Source organism: Fukomys damarensis, unplaced genomic scaffold (assembly GCF_012274545.1).
Source record: "Fukomys damarensis isolate Sample0158 unplaced genomic scaffold, DMR_v1.0_HiC HiC_scaffold_34, whole genome shotgun sequence".
Classification (NCBI taxonomy): domain Eukaryota; kingdom Metazoa; phylum Chordata; class Mammalia; order Rodentia; family Bathyergidae; genus Fukomys; species Fukomys damarensis.
In genome coordinates, this window is record NW_022900946.1 from 24,836,291 (window position 1) to 24,851,305 (window position 15,015).

Genomic DNA, 15,015 nt, shown 5'->3' on the forward strand with positions numbered 1-15,015 from the left:
GGCAAGGGTTGCAGCTCAGTGGTGCTGTGCCTGCCTGGCAAGCACAAGGTCCTGAATTCGATCCTTGATACCGGGCGGGGGCCGGGGAAAGGAATTCAGACAAGGCACAGTGGTGCACACCTATAATCCCAGCACTTGGGAGGCTGAGCCAGGAGGATCACTCAAATTTGAGGTCATCCTGTGCTATATAGTGAGTGCAAGGCCTGCATGAACTACATAGCAATGCCCTATCTCTGAACAAAACAAAACAAACAGATAAACAAAAACTACTGGCAGAATTCAAAGCCTTAGTTTTTTTGGTTTTTTGGTACAGGGATCAAACTCAGGACCTTGCGCTTATGAGGCAGGTGTGGTGCCACTGAGCTAAATCCCTGCCCCCTGAAGCTTTAGTGTTTGAACATTTAAATTACTTCCACTTGTCACTGTCAGAAACAGCATTTCAGGGCACATTTTCAGGCATCCATCTTTCCATGAATCTCTGCTTATTTCTGTAGAGCAGATTCATCAGAGGATTAGATCAAAGGGCACAGATAGTTTTAAGGCTCAGTGCATAATGAAAAATTGCCTTCCAGAGAAAGTTGTGACAGTTTTCATCGCTGCAGAAAGAGTCTGCGACTGCCAGGTGTACAACGCCTTATATTTCGTCTGTGAAGATCACCAGACCATGAACCTCAGAAGCGGGGAGACATCTCTGCCCCTGCATCCAGCTCATCCAGCTCAGGGTTTGTATTATGTGAGTAAGTGGAGGCACGGTAAGGTCTAGATCATTGCATGAGCTGGGAGGCAGAGAGGAAGACACCCGTGCCATGAGTTGGACGGCCCTGCGTGGCAGCTGCAACTCGCTGGAGGAGGTGAGGAAGCCACAGTCCGAGTCATCTAGGGGCAGACGTGGACGGGTACTGTTTGAAGGCCGGCAGCCACTCCTCTCTACCCGACTCTCTGAGCACCCTTCTTTATGCACAGCCCTGGAAGAATCGCCTTCACTGAGCTAGCAAGGTCGTCAAACGCTCTGTTTACCTCGATAGCCTAGGGAAAAACCCATTACAAGGCAGTGTATGAAAACTTTCCTCCAAGAAGTTGATTATTTTTCCTTGTGCACACACAAGCTCAAATTTGCTTCCTGGGTGTGACAATCTATTAGAACTGAGATAAAAATGGGAGTAAAAGGGGAGCTTTTAGGGGATGCTCTATTTCTTGATTTGGGGGCTCATTATATAGGTATATATATGCTATTTGCAATCAAGCCTTCATCTATGTGTACTTTTTAGCATAGTAATTAAATTAATAAAAACATTAAAACAAAGGGGTCGGGGAGAAGAGAGATGGCACTGATTGGCTCTTTCTCTGAAAGCCCTTTCTAACATCTCATTCTGTGTTTCAAGTAATTTAAGTGTTTTTGTTTGAGATGGAGATCTCACCGTGTTGCCCATGCTGGCCTTGAATTCCTGGACTCAACGCTTTTGCCTGTGCTACCCGAGTAAGTGGGACCAGAGGTGTGCACCACCACACCCGGCTCTCGTCCTGTGTTCACAACGCCCCTGGAAGGCGTCCGTCAGACCCATCTCACATAGACCAGGCTGAACCCTACGAAGGGTTTTATTTGAACCGTAAGTATTCACAGGCGAGAGAGACCACGATGAAGCCACCAGCCTAGAGTGGAAGCAGCCTCGTGCCCTACATTCAGGCCTGGGGCGGAACAGTGGCCCTGCCTTGTGGTGTAACTGGGCAGGGCACTTTACTCCTCTAATCCCCACTTTCTGTCTCTCAAGCGGAGATGACAGTAGCTCACAGAGCTGTTGGACGATCCGAGATAAGGCGTATGCAAAGCTCTTACAGAGAGATCCAGTAGTTCTAAGGCAGATGCTGGATTGTCCCGGACGGACTTGAGGAGACCAAAGCAGCCTTCACTTTGCATGGGATTCCTGGACACCTAAGAATCACACACACAGAGAAACTGAGAGAAGCCAACAAGAGCCTCCTCTCCGATGACGTGACTAGGTCAGCCTCACCACCTCAGCTGAGCAAGTTTCTTCACAGGACAGAAGATCCTAGGGCTACTGGGTTGGGGAAGAGAGGACGGGAGTGGGTACCGCCTGGGCACCCGGCCTAAGCCTGACCCAGGGCTAGGTACCAGATACAGACGCAAAACATACCTAGCCCTAAAGAATTTAACCACTAGAGGGAGGGGAAGAGAAGGAAACACCAAACGCAAACTCAGCGTAATAAATTCAGTGAAAGTGTGCACCAACCCCAGCAGGGAGGAAAGGTTGGAGAGTAAAACCCCTGAGCTAAGCTTTGTGCTGAGGATGGCAGAGTTGGCCATTTTCACAGGTGGGAAATCGTAAATCGAGTGTGAGTGTGTGTGTGTTTGTGAATTCCTGGAAACTTGAGTGCCCTGGGGTGAGAGCGATGAGCTTGGGAGAGGAGGGGTTGGCAGAGCCCACATCCCCCCTTCTGTGCTATGCACAACGAACCATGAAGCTTTGTTTCATCCGAAGAGACAGGTTTGAAGCAGGAACGCCAGGGGCACATTTCCACTTTAGAAAGACCATTAGGTACAAGTGGGAAGGAAGGACGGGCTGGGGAAACCAGGAAGTCAACAGATCCCGGATGAGGGGCAGTGAGGAAAAGAAGTCAGCAGCCTAAGCCCTCGGTAGGAGGTGGTAGGAGGTGGGAGAGCTCGGAAGGAAGCCATGGGGAAGGGAAAGACGGTTAGGCTTCTGGCTTGGTTCTCGCCACCAAGAGGCAGCCCTCCGAAGGAGGTGATGTATAAATAAAGAAATATTTAAAAATTAAACGAAAATAAGAAAAAGTTTTAAAGGAGGTGGTGCATTTCAGTTGGACTTCCCAGTTCGTCTTTGGGGACCATCCAGCAGATGGCTGAAAACGTGACTCCAGGCTTGAGAGAAGTCTGGGTTCCCGCACTGGGGAGGCCGGGGCCCACCCCACCCGCCGGCACCTGTTGTTAGCGCCGCAGTCCTCCAGCCCCTCCTGCACCCTTGCCTGGCTTCCTCCCTCCTCGGTCTCCTGCCCTCAGCCCTGTTCCTGGCTCCCTCCCCGCCACAACCCTGAGGAAGGGAATTAGTGCTGGTACACGGGCCTCAGTGGGCCTGGGGAGTGGCCGTCCGCTACGCCTGGGCTGACCCTGAGTTCCAGCAAGGCCAGAGGAAAACGCAGGGGAGAAGACGAAGGCAATGCCAGAGGTGCTCGGGCCGTTTGGCCGAGCATCACCCTCACAGGAGAAGGAAGGGCAGCAGGGAGCTGCGGGGCAGCTACCAGGAGGAGGGTGGAGAGAGCAGTCTGGAGCTGGCCATGGGCAAGGCAGCGTGAAGGGCAAGCGGAGGAAGGGGTCACGAGAGGGAGCCGGGAAGCCCCTTCCCCTTCCCAAGACTATCAGGGCTGTGGGGCCTGCGCACAGCTTCCCATCCACCACCCCTCGGGTGTAGAGAGGCAGAGGGCAGTCGAGCTGGGACCTTCCCCGGCCAGGTCAGTACTCACAACAAGAATCCTCAGAGTCCGGTTGACCCGGAGGCCCAGTCCCAGGCTCAGCGCCCCCGCTGCGGAGATGCGGTTGTTGCTGCAATATAAAAGACACGCTGAGGTACAGAATCAATCTAGGTGTCCAGCAACAGATGAAAATGTGGTATCCATACACACTAGAGCTGTATCCAGCCACGAAGAAGGATAAAATCCTACCGTTCACATGGAGGACACTGTGTTAAGTGAAATAAGCCAAGCACAGAAAGACAAGACAGGCATATTTTGGGGCTGGGGTGTAGCTCAGTGGTAGAGGGCTTGCCGAACACGTAAAAGCCCTGTGCTCAATCCTGACCCAATACCCCCTGCAAAAAAAAAAAAACAAAAAAAAAACCCCTGCATTCTCTCTCATATGTGAAAATGAGAACTAAAAAGAACAACAACAATAAAACTAAAACTAGAATAATGATTACTAGAGACTGGAAAGGGTACGGGGAGAGGGAGGATAGGAAAAAGTTGAATCTGATTGGTGCATGCTCTGTGAAGAAGATATCACACTAAACCCCACTAATGTGTACAATTAATTTATATTAATTTTAAAAAGACATATGTATCTTGCAGCCTTCCAACCATTGGTTCAGGGCTGTTTGCTCCAAGGCTCTTGCCGGAGCTGCTGTTCCATCCTACAAGTTAAGTTTCACATGCCATCTTTCTGCTCATGCCCTTGTGTAAAAGATACAGGAGATCACCCAGTGAACACACCTAGAGTATGCGCCACCCTGGTAAGGCCCAGGTGCTACTCCTTGGCCCTTTAAAACTCAGCAGGTGCTCTCACATGTTCTGCCCAGGTGGCACCTCAGGCCTATCACCATGACTTGCAAGGGAAGATGTTCTAGAACATCTGTTCTAGAAAAACCGCCCAGCTTCCTGTCTACATCCTTTCCTCCTCCTCCTCCTCCTCCTCCTTGTGCTGGACCCAAACCCCAGGTCTCAGCTGTGGGTCATTTTGCCTCCAGAGTCTGTCCCACTCCTCTCTGACTTCTCACACCTACCTCGTCATGTCTTAAGGCGGCCTCTAGCCTTGGCTCTTCCCATGAGGAGGAAAGGTGGGCCGGACTGAATGGGGTCTCCCAGCCTACAGAGGCAGCCCCTGGGGAGGGCTCAGCCCAGCAGTCCATTATCTTCCTGGCCCCTACCTCTTTTCTTTTCACTGTGTTTGCCCCTGCCCTAGTACCTACTAAGGTGCAAGACCCTGCAGGGCCTGGAGAAGCACCAAACACAGAGCAGGCTCCCAGCAGCCATGTGCCAACGAAAGCAGACCCATGGGCCCACCCATCAGACCCTTCCTTGTCCCATCCAGACCAGGCTGCTCTGAGATGGGGCACCCATCCTGTACCAGGCCCTCTGAAGATGCTTTACACACATGTCCATGATCCCCCGCCACCTACGTGCACCATAGGAATGATCAATCTCAACATAAAAGTGATGATTTTTTTGCCCTTGGTACCAGGGATTGAACCCAGGACCTCTGCACTGAGTTACATCCCCAGCCCATTTTTAAATTTTGAGATAGGGTCTCACCTCCAGCGTGCTGGGATGATGTGTGAACCACCATGCCTGGCTATAAGTGATCATTTTATGTGAGAAGGATGGAGCTGGGTGCTCTGGATGTGTGGCTAAAGCCCCATCTGGGGAGACTGTGGTAGGTTCAAATGGAACAGCAGTGAGATCATGGTACCCTTGTCTCTGGGCAGGGCAACCCTGTGCTTCTCACCTCATGTTGAGTTCCTCCAACACATTGTTGGCCTTCAGGGCCTCAGCCACAGCCAAGGCTCCCAGGTCTCCAAAGCCATTGTAAGAGATGTCCAGGACTTTCAGGAAGATGTTCGCCTAGAGCAAAAGAATGAAGCCATGGGACCGCATCTGATGGTGGAGAAAGCCAGGAGCCCAACAGAGTCCAACAGAGGAAGGTGGATGGGTGTGAATCATCTCAGAAATGAGGCAGCTGCAGGCCACAGACACAGTGATCAGATCCTCAGCTGTGTGGGGGTGTTTCAAGGGTTAGGGGCTCAGGGTTCAAAGAACACTGCTGGATGCGACCTCTCTCAGGGACCGTGATGGGGAGAAAGGTGCATGCTCGGACAAAACTGAACCCGACTGCCACCCCGTGAGGCAGGGCCCGCAAGCCAGTCCTTGTTCAAGTGGCTGAGGCAGGGGCTGTTTTTCCCTGAGAGGGACCACACAAAGTCAGTTCGCCCTGGGGACATTGAAGGCCCTGAGTTGCCCACTCCTTAAATTATGATCCATAACATGAAAGAGAGCGGGTGGAATGTTTGAGAAGGTGTGCTAGCAGACAGGGGTGCAAGGCTGTCATCTCAGGAGAGCAGGTATGCGTGTCAACTGTAGGCACACCAGAAGCATAGCTGTCTCTGCCAGATGAGTGTCTGCAATGTCTGAAAAAAGGTGCATGACATTTAGCTGTGGATCTTCAGTAAATGACACGAGGGTGGACCTAGAGGACCTAGTTATTACATGAGGCTAAGAAAATAAAAGTAACCTGAAAAATATCCTTTAATCTCTGCTTAAAAGATCCAAGGTTCATTTCTGAAGAGTGACAAAGGACAAGGAGCTGGCACCCAGGAGACCTGCCCCAGGGGCCGAGTCGGTAGGGGTCTTATACCTCCAACCCCCTGGCAAACACCACAGCTCCTGGGCCTCGGAGATGATTCCAGCTCATGTTAAGCTCTGTGAGTCCTGTGTTTTCTGCCAGTGCTGGTCCAAGCGTCTCTCCTTCAAGAACACAAGAGAGACCTTCTGACTCTGTTCATTCCTTCAAAGATGGTTACTGATGCCACTGTGTGCCAGTCTCTGCTGGGCAGGAGGATCGCAGAGATGAACTCCACATGAGCCTGCTCTGCCCTCAAGAAACACATATTTAAAGGGGAAGACATAAATACAAGTTATTATACGGGATACGAGTTATTATAAACGACAAAACAGGGAGGGGTAGGTACAGAGTGGTGGCCTTGGTGGGGTTAGGGAGGGAAGGACAGAGAAGATAACAGAGAACTGAGCAACCCATCATGCACGTCCACAACATGAGGGACCGTAGACACCGGGAAGAGAAGATGTGCAGAATCACGGGTGGAAACACACCCAGGCCTGGAGCTGTGGGAGAAGGAGGACGCAGGAGCAGTGAGATAGGGCGCTTCTTGAGAGAGGCCAAGAGGCCTTAAACGCTAAGCCAAAGGAGCTCCAGCACTGCCCTATAGGTGGCTGAAGAATCGGGGAGACCTTTCCAAGTAAAAAGCCGGTCATTTCTAGTGATCATTTCTAGTGATGGAAGACACTGGCAGAGACAGTGGCCTTGTGACTCAGGGAAGGGCTCATGCCATAGTTTAGGTCAGAGGTGAAAATACTGACACAGCTATGGTGGAGAGGAGAAAAAGGTGGCAAAGACAGGAAGGGGGTGGTGTGAGAATCCCTGAGAGATATTTAGCACGTGAAATAGAGAAGAATCCCATTCCCAAACCTCCTCCCCACTCCCTCAGCTCTGGACCAGACTGGCCTTTCATTTCTCCGGAGCTCTAGCGCTCCGTGCCTTCCAGCTGGCCCTCCACTTTGGAACTTGGAACCCCATTCTTCACCTGGCTAACAGCCCCTTGTCCTTCTAATAAGAGTTCACAGACCAGGAAGTCTTGCCTGTTTGGTCAAGACCCCTTCCAGACTCTAGCCAGTCTTGCTTGGCTGGTCTCTGTCACCAGACTAGGAGCCTCCCCAAAATTGGATTTGAACTCTCTCCATGACTGCAACACCTAGCACAGGTCTAGTAAGGCTGGTTTGAAGAAAAATGAACGGATTAATTTATCAGAGCACTCAGCCTGCCTACTCCCCTCACTAGTGGCAACTATAGCAGACATATCTAGCACCTTGGAGAGTTCCCTGACCAGCCGCAAAGATTTCTGTCACTGCCCCTGAGACCCGGCCTCAGTACCTAGTGCTGGATCTGATGTCCCCAGGTACTTCGCCTTCTTCAGACACTTCTGGGACTAAAGGAGGAGGGAATGGTTCCCCACTTCATGGAGCATCCCTTTTATTTGCTGACTAGCTAGAGGGTGAGGAAGTTTTCTTTTACACATCCCTAATTGCCAATCCTCGGTCTCTGTGACTCCGCTATCCTGTAAGGTAGGCACTACCAGTGCTATGGGTCAGGTGAGAGGTCTAAGACCCAAAATCCTTCACCCAAGGGAGTCACACACCCTTGGGTCCCCACTTAGAGAAACAAAATGGCCTGAATCAGTCCTTTCACCAGGTCCCACACCGCCTCCCTTGTGAATACTGTGTGCTTGCCCACTGTTGCAGGGCCTTTGATCCCAGCTGCCCCACTCTGGCTGCCTCCTCTTTGGTACTTGCCCATCGCTAGTTTTTTGTTTGTTGTTTTGAGACAGGGTTATGGCTAAGTCGCTAAATTTCCCAGGCTGGGCTTGAACTTGTTTCTCCTGTCTCAGCTTCCCAGAGTGCTGGGCTTACAGGCAGGCACCACCCTCAGCTTCATACTTGGTATCAGAGGTGTCTGTCAAAGGTTCGTGTGTTAGCGACTTGCTTCCTAGGGTGTGCAACTGGAGCGTGGTGAAGTCTTTAGCTGGTCCCTTGTGGGAGGTGTTTAGGTCATCGATCAGGTGGTGTGCCCTGGAAGGGGACTGTGGGACTCCATCACCCCCTCTTTGTTCCCCAGCCACGAGATAAACAGTTTTCCTCTGCCACATGCTCCAGCCTCGCTACAAGGCCAAAACAATGGAGCAAATCTATCACGGGCTCCAAAAACATAAGCCAACTATCCCTCTTCTAAGTTAATCCTCTTAGCTTGTTTTCTTTTCTTTCTTCCTTTTTTTTGAGACAGGGTCTATGTAGTTGAGGCTGGCCTGGAACTCACTATGTAGCCCAGGCTGGTCTCAAGCTCCAGCGATCCTCCTGTCTCAGCCTCCCTAGTGCTGCAACTACAGGTGTGCGCCACCCCATCCAGCCTCTTAACATTTTATTATACCATTAGAAAGCTGACTAACACACCATTTGACCATGAAGTCTTAGAGAGACACCAATACTTACTTCATCAAAGCTTGAAATGGCCTCTCCTCTAATTGCACTGGCTTTCCACAATAATTTCCTTAGAAAGCATATCCACTCTGGAAGTTAAAACTCCAGGGCCAATTTTCACTGACCAAGGCTGGTGCCATCTCAGTCACTCTAAGTGGCTTGAGACCCACCAAAAATTCAAAACTTTCCAGATCAGATAATTCTCCTGGAGCATCCACTAAAATGAACATATATGTGCATTCCCCCAAGAATTTGGTCCATTGGGTCCAAAGACCAAGAATCTATTTCTAATCCCAGGTTGTGGGATATGATCCTCCTCCTCCCATCCCCCCTTCCTCCCCCCCTCCTCCTTCTTCTCCTCCGCCTCCTCCCTTTTTGTGGTACTACGAATTTAACTCAGGACTTTTGCACACCCTAGGCACCTAGTCTAACACTGAAGTATATCCTACTCCTTTCTATATTTTGAGATAGGGCCTTGCTAAGTTTCCCAGGCTGGTCTTGAACTTGTGATCCTCCTGTCTCAGCCTTCTGCGTAATTAAGATTACAGGCATGTTCCACATGCCTGGCTCTTGGTTTTTTGTTTGCTTGTTTGTTTGTTTGTTTGTTTCGAGACAAGGTCTCACTATGTAGTTCAGTCTGGCCTTGAATTCACTATGTAGCCCAGGCTGGCAATCCTCAGAGTAATGGCAATCCTCCTGCCTTAGCCTCCCAAGTACTGGGATTACAGATGTGTGCCACCATGCCCAGCCTGGCTCTTGTTTTTGAAGACATGGATCTCACTATGTTGCTCAGGTACCGGGAATTGAACTTGGGTCCTCGTGCTTGTGAGGCAGGCGGTGGAACCACTGAGCTAAATCCCCAGCCAGGGCTAACTTTGAACACTCAGCTCAAGTAATTCTCCTGCCACAGTCTCCCAAATAGCTAGGACTACAGGTGCACACCACCATACTCATCTTCCAGGTGACTGTTATTATTGACTGGAGAATTTAGGGACACGCACAAGTGCAAGTTTATATTCCTGACAAAGCAGAAAGCCTATGTCAAGGTCCCAGGGCATGAAAGATAGTGATGAGATCAAGGAATCCCACCCACATCTTTCACAGGTCTTGGAATAAAATCATCACCACACTTTTACCATGATCTTCATCTCAGTGGCCCCCTTTTGGCTCCCCACGCTATAGCCTGATCACTAGCCTCTGGGTCATTATCTAGTGACACTGGTTATTGTCAGTTTGGGAAACACTCCTGCAACTCACTGTTCCTGTCCTTGAAATCCCCTCCGCCTGGCTGTGCCACAGCTGACTCCTTCCTAGCTTGCACGTTTCAGCTTAAATGTCACTTCCTCCCCGGCTCCCTCTCTAAAGCAAAGGGTCCCCGTTCTTTTCTAGAACCATACTCTGTTGTTTTTTTACACCAGTAATTATTGGGAATTATCTTGTTAACATGTGCTTCTTGAAGGCAGGGACTCTATTTTATTAGCAGCTAGATTTGTAGTGGCTAAATTGGTGCCAACCAGGTATGCCAGGGGGCCATGAGATACTTGAGTGAATCAAGAGTTTGGTGTGGCTCAGTGGGGAAGTGTGTGAGCCTAAGTGGGTGGAGGAGCGGAATCCAGCGCACAGGTGTTCCCTGGCAGATGTTCAGTGTAGCCCGTCTGCTCCCCCTCCCCCGCCTCCACAAGATGACCTCTCATGTTCCATGGCAGTCCAGCCCAAGTGTTACCTGCTTGGTCATTTAGCTGGTTATAGCTGAGGTCCAGGGATTTCAGGCCTGTATGGACCTGCAGGAGATCAGCAAGGTACTTAGCTGCCTGCTCCTCCAGGCTGTTCCCTGCCAGCTGCATCTTCTGCACTGCTTGGTTCACTGTGAGGGCGGCACAGAGGGCCTGGGCCCCTGCTGCTCCCAGCTGGTTCTCCGACAGGTCCACATCTGGGGGCCAACACCACTCCTTGGTCAGTGGGATCTAAACGCAGGCACCTCCCTCCACCACCTCTCTCCATCCCCTAAACTTCCAGTCTGGAGTCACAGGAAGAGGCTTTGCAGTTGGACTGTCTTGGGATTACATGGTGGCAGCTCTGCTACCCTTTGGCTGGGTCCCCTTGGGCCCCTGGATTCAAGCTTCCTGTACCTCCATGAACTTCTCTGACAAGGATAAAACCACCTACCTTGTGGTGCTGTGCTGGAGAGGCAGCCACCCCATTGGTGCCTGGTGTCTGGCAGTGATACGATCCACCCACAGGAGCCTTCTCTGCACCAGTGCCAGCGACTGGCAATGCTAGCCCAGGAGGCTATGCCGGGAACACTTACATAGGCCAAATACTCTGCTGACCACTTCATATGTGCAACTTCATTTAATGCTCACCGCAACCCCAAGGGATAAGTGGTATTGCTGGGACCATTTCAGGGATTAAAAACAATCTCAGCAAGGGTGGGTTGCTTGCCCAGGTTAGTCCCACTCGACAGTGGCAAAGCTGGCATTGGGTCCAGACTCATGAAACTCTCTTCCCATCCCACCGTCCAGCCTGTCTCTTTTCGAAGAAAGACTCTCCCACCCTGAATCGAGGCACTTAATTTTACGTGTACCTGTGTGTGTGTGTGCTGCCCAGCAGAGGAGAGAAGTGAACAGGTGTGTCAGGTTGGGAAAAGAGCAGGATACAGCATTGGTTGGATGCCCAGTGGCTCTAACTCCACCCCCATGTGCCCCAGCCCATGGAGAAGGCCTCCCCCATCTCCCAGCAATACCAGTAGGCCCCAGATGAAAAAGCCTGGCTTGGGGATAGCACATCCAGGAGATAAGGAAGACTCCAGCCTTCCCACTTACCCCAGGCTCAGCACCTACCAGAGATGCTGCTGTTTTTGCTCAAGACATCTGCCAGGGCCTCTGCACCAGCCCTAAGGAGCCCATTATCCCGAAGATCCAGTCGCTTGATGTAGGGATTGGAGGTCAACATGACAGCCAGAGCCTGGGCCCCCTGGGACAGAGCAGAGAGGCCTGAGGGTCTTGATCTTTCCCAAGGCTGAGGAGACTGGTGTGCTCCCAGGGCTTGGCCCATTCACATACCCTCCAACCGGAAAGCCTTCCTTACCCCACATTCCCAAGGGGACACCTACATCGCCTACACACTTTATCCCCTGGTTCTTTCTGTGGCCTTCCAGCACACTAGCAGACTGCAGCCTCCGTAGCCCTTATGCTGTTCTTTGTCACAGCCTCTATCCTACCTCCCAGATGTGGAGAAGCAGCTGCTGGCACAGAATATAGCTAACTGTGAGTGGGATGGGCTCAAGGAGAGACATTTCCATGGTCACTATCTCCTGGGTCCTTTCTCTCCAAGACTGGCTCCAGGGTCCCCCTACAGGTACCTGGGGCCCCAGGCCACGATGCTGCAGGTTCAACTCTGAAGCATTCTGTTGGCACAGAAAGCAGGAGACAGGCACAACATTAAGGGCCTGGCAAAACCTCTGGTAGAGGGTATCCTTGACCCCTTCTCTAAGCCCATCAGTGCCTGGGAGGAGACAAAGAGACAAATGCAGAGCCCTTCACTGGCATGCTGTCTGCTTCTTCCCCTGCTCTTTGTCACTCTCTAGCTTCCTTTTCCTCTAGAGGCATTTCTTCCTGTGCTACTGGGACTATTTCCACATTATTTCAGATGAGGATATCAAGGCTCAGAGAAGGTAAATCCCTTCCCTAGTCCCCCAGCTAGTCAGAGCCAGAGTTGGGACACTGTCTGTCTGATGCTGAAGTGCGTGCTGTGTCCCTTGCCCCTCCATTACAGATCACAATTTTTGGTTGTTGTTCTTTTGAGGCAGGGTCTCAGTATGTAGTTCAGGCTGGCTTTGAACTTACAGCGATCCTCCTGCCTCAGATTCCTGATTGCTGGGATTATAAGCTTGAGCTACCACACCTGGTCCATGATCATCGTTTTATGAACACTTTATGAGAGGAAAACCTGAAAACAACTCCAAATTCTATAGCATAGATTTCCCTACAAGTTAGGAAAACCCAGCACTGAACCCATCCCAGGGTGGGACACTTCTTCCCACACAGTTAATCAGGGTTTGTATTTAAAAGGCATTCTGAAGCGTGTTCTTAATTGCGGAACTCCCGGTGCCAAAAGGAAGGGAGGGTACCGCAGCTGAGGGGCCATTGGCTGCTCTAAAGGTGCCCCACGAAAGAGCGTGCTTCCATGGCGCCTATGCCCCTTCCCCCCAGCCCCTCCAACCCTCAAGATGAGGAGTCGAGCCTGGCCCCCCACTGGGGGCACCTTCTGTCTCCAGGTCAGAGTCTGAATCTGCGTCCGAGCCCTTCTCGGCCTCCGCGACCTCTGCAAAATGCTCAGAGGCCGCCTTCGCCTCTTCCTCCTGTTCATTTTCTGCAGAGTTCTCGCAAGGATCCTCCATAGTTACACCCATTTCGCAGTCACCTACACTAAACCCGAGACGGCGCGTCGCCACGTCTCGGACGCTGCCCGGAGACGTGGGCGGACTCTCCTTCCTGGATGACCAATAAAATATGTTATACGGACAACAGGCGCTCGCCGCAGCCAATAGCCGCGCGCGTCACATTACGGTCCCCGGGGCAACCCCGTGTTGATGGTTGCCGCAGGAACGGAACCTGGACTGGGTTGACCTTGAGCCAACTGCTCTCCCACACGGAAGAGAGTGCTCGCCCCTGGCAGTGCACAGGGCTGACGCCTAGCAGGCGTTCGTTTTTCCTGCTCCCTTGTGAGTTTCCAGCGACGCTCCATGTTCGAGGACTGGGAAACACTCTGAGGGTGCGGCACTGCCCTAGAAAGGTCTGGGGAACCTGCAGAGTCAGGTCACCTTGCTCTCTGGAGCCGTACACCCTCTCTGGGGTCCTCTCCCAGCCCCGCCGCACAGGCCCCTCACAGGACTTGAAACACTCGTCATTGCCCCTACAGGGAAGTGAAGCCAGAGGGTGGGGGCGGGGCTGCTCCTCTGTGTCCAGGGTCCAGCAGAGATTTTGGAGAGGGTGGAAGCCCCGAGGCAGCTGAAGCGTGGGACCGAGCCCAGGGCTAGGGTGTGGAGGCTGGGTCCTGCTCTGAGTGGAAGTGTCCCTTTAACAAGGGCTGGCCAGGCTCACTGCTTTGCCTCCTGTTTCGGCTGTGGTTGCAGCTGCCGTGCTGACTCATGCAGCAGCAGCCAGCAGAGGAGCAGGAGCATGGGCTCCTTGGGAGCTGTGGCTCACTGGGGGCTTCTGGATTACAAGACAGAGAAGTATGTGATGACCAGGAACTGGAGAGTCGGGGCCTTGCAAAGGCTGTTGCAGCTCGGAGTGCTGACCTATGTGGTGGGGTAAGAGAACAGCTCTTGGCAAGTCTGGTCAGAGTGACCATGACTGGTCCTACTGGGCTGAGCACTGAGAGCTTAACTTTTCACAGAGCAGGCTGGTGGTGGTGGTGGTGGGCAGCCAGGACAGAGTGGGGGTAGACAGAGGATCTTTGTCCATTCAGAGGCCAGTGATATGCAAAAACAAGCCGTGTGTTTGTGTTCCTGTATGCCTACCTGCATCCTTTCCAAGGCCTTGTCCCCAGCCCTGTGTTGGGCTCTGGGCACAGAGCAGGATCAGCCCCACTCCTGCCCAAGGAGGTACCCTAGTGGGGCAGGAAGTAGTAGTTTCTGAACATTCTTGAGAGTTAGATCGCCGAGGCCCCCCAGAGAGTTCTAGCTGGGGATCTGGGGAGTCTTTAAGGAGTGAGCTGAGTCTGGTAGGACGGGGTGTTGGTTGGTGAAGGTGGATATTGTGGGCATTTCTGCCTGCAGATATTGGCTCCTTGACGCCCAGCTGGCCTCCGGCTTGCTCTGGCCTCTGCCAGGCTGTGAGCGTAGGGCATGTGAGGGAGCTGATCTTGTAGAGGCCAGACTGTTCTTCCACCACTCACTTTGGGCCACAGTCTCGACACACTGTCCGCCGTCCCTCTCCAGGTGGGCCCTCCTTGCCAAAAAAGGCTACCAGGAATGGGACCTGGACCCCCAGATTTCTGTCATCACCAAACTCAAAGGGGTTTCCGTGACTCAGATCAAGGAGCTGGGGAACCGGCTGTGGGATGTAGCCGACTTCGTGAAGCCGCCTCAGGTGGGTCCCTGGTGCTGCTGCAGGGAACATGCAACTTTCACTGGCTGACAGCTCTGACACCAGCCTTGGAGCAAATGTGTGAGAGGAGTGCAATGCCAGAGGCACCTGAAGGGGCTTAGGAAGGGCCTCAAAGAAGAGTGGTGCCTAGACAGGGCATTGAGGGATGCATAGGAGGTTTCCAGGTAGATGAGGGAACAGGAAGCCAGGCCAGAGGAAATTCCTTTTAAAAGGCCATGTTCAGGCTGGAAATGGGGGCACATGCCTGTAATCTCAGGAGGCTGAATCAGGAGGATCACTACAAGTTTAAGGCCATCCTGAACTACATAGTGAAACCCTGTGTCCAAAAAAA

General features: G+C 52.1%; 2 protein-coding genes across 10 annotated transcripts in view; one reads left to right on the plus strand and one right to left on the minus strand.

Annotated features, from left to right (window-relative positions):
* Positions 1-348: 348 nt before the first annotated feature.
* On the minus strand, positions 349-13,061 carry Lrrc74b (leucine rich repeat containing 74B). Of its 4 annotated transcripts, XM_010620746.1 has the most exons (9): positions 12,835-13,061; positions 11,933-12,075; positions 11,412-11,544; positions 10,295-10,501; positions 6,158-6,267; positions 5,252-5,367; positions 3,499-3,577; positions 1,835-1,930; positions 349-1,026 (listed from the first exon to the last, which is right to left on the minus strand). In XM_010620746.1, exons 1-9 carry the CDS (start codon positions 12,980-12,982, stop codon positions 928-930), a joined length of 1,131 nt encoding a protein of 376 aa, XP_010619048.1. In that variant the 5' UTR covers positions 12,983-13,061; the 3' UTR covers positions 349-927. The 4 variants fall into 4 exon arrangements, with proteins under 4 accessions (XP_010619048.1, XP_010619049.1, XP_010619050.1 ...); XM_010620747.2 differs by lacking the exon at positions 349-1,026 and having other exon boundaries at positions 1,033-1,930; positions 11,933-11,977; XM_010620748.2 differs by lacking the exons at positions 349-1,026; positions 11,933-12,075 and having other exon boundaries at positions 1,033-1,930.
* A 452-nt stretch (positions 13,062-13,513) lies between these two features.
* The window catches only part of P2rx6 (purinergic receptor P2X 6), a 9,002-nt gene continuing 7,500 nt past the window's right edge, over positions 13,514-15,015 (plus strand). For 2 of the 6 annotated variants that reach the window (XM_033758666.1, XM_033758667.1), the window contains exons 1-2: positions 13,680-13,885; positions 14,516-14,666. In XM_033758666.1, the coding sequence (XP_033614557.1) occupies positions 13,752-13,885; positions 14,516-14,666 (285 nt within the window). In that variant the 5' untranslated portion in view covers positions 13,680-13,751. Of the gene's footprint in view, positions 13,886-14,515; positions 14,667-15,015 lie in introns of all 6 variants that reach the window. The other 4 variants (XM_010620749.3, XM_033758669.1, XM_010620752.3 and 1 more) reach the window with 4 other exon arrangements.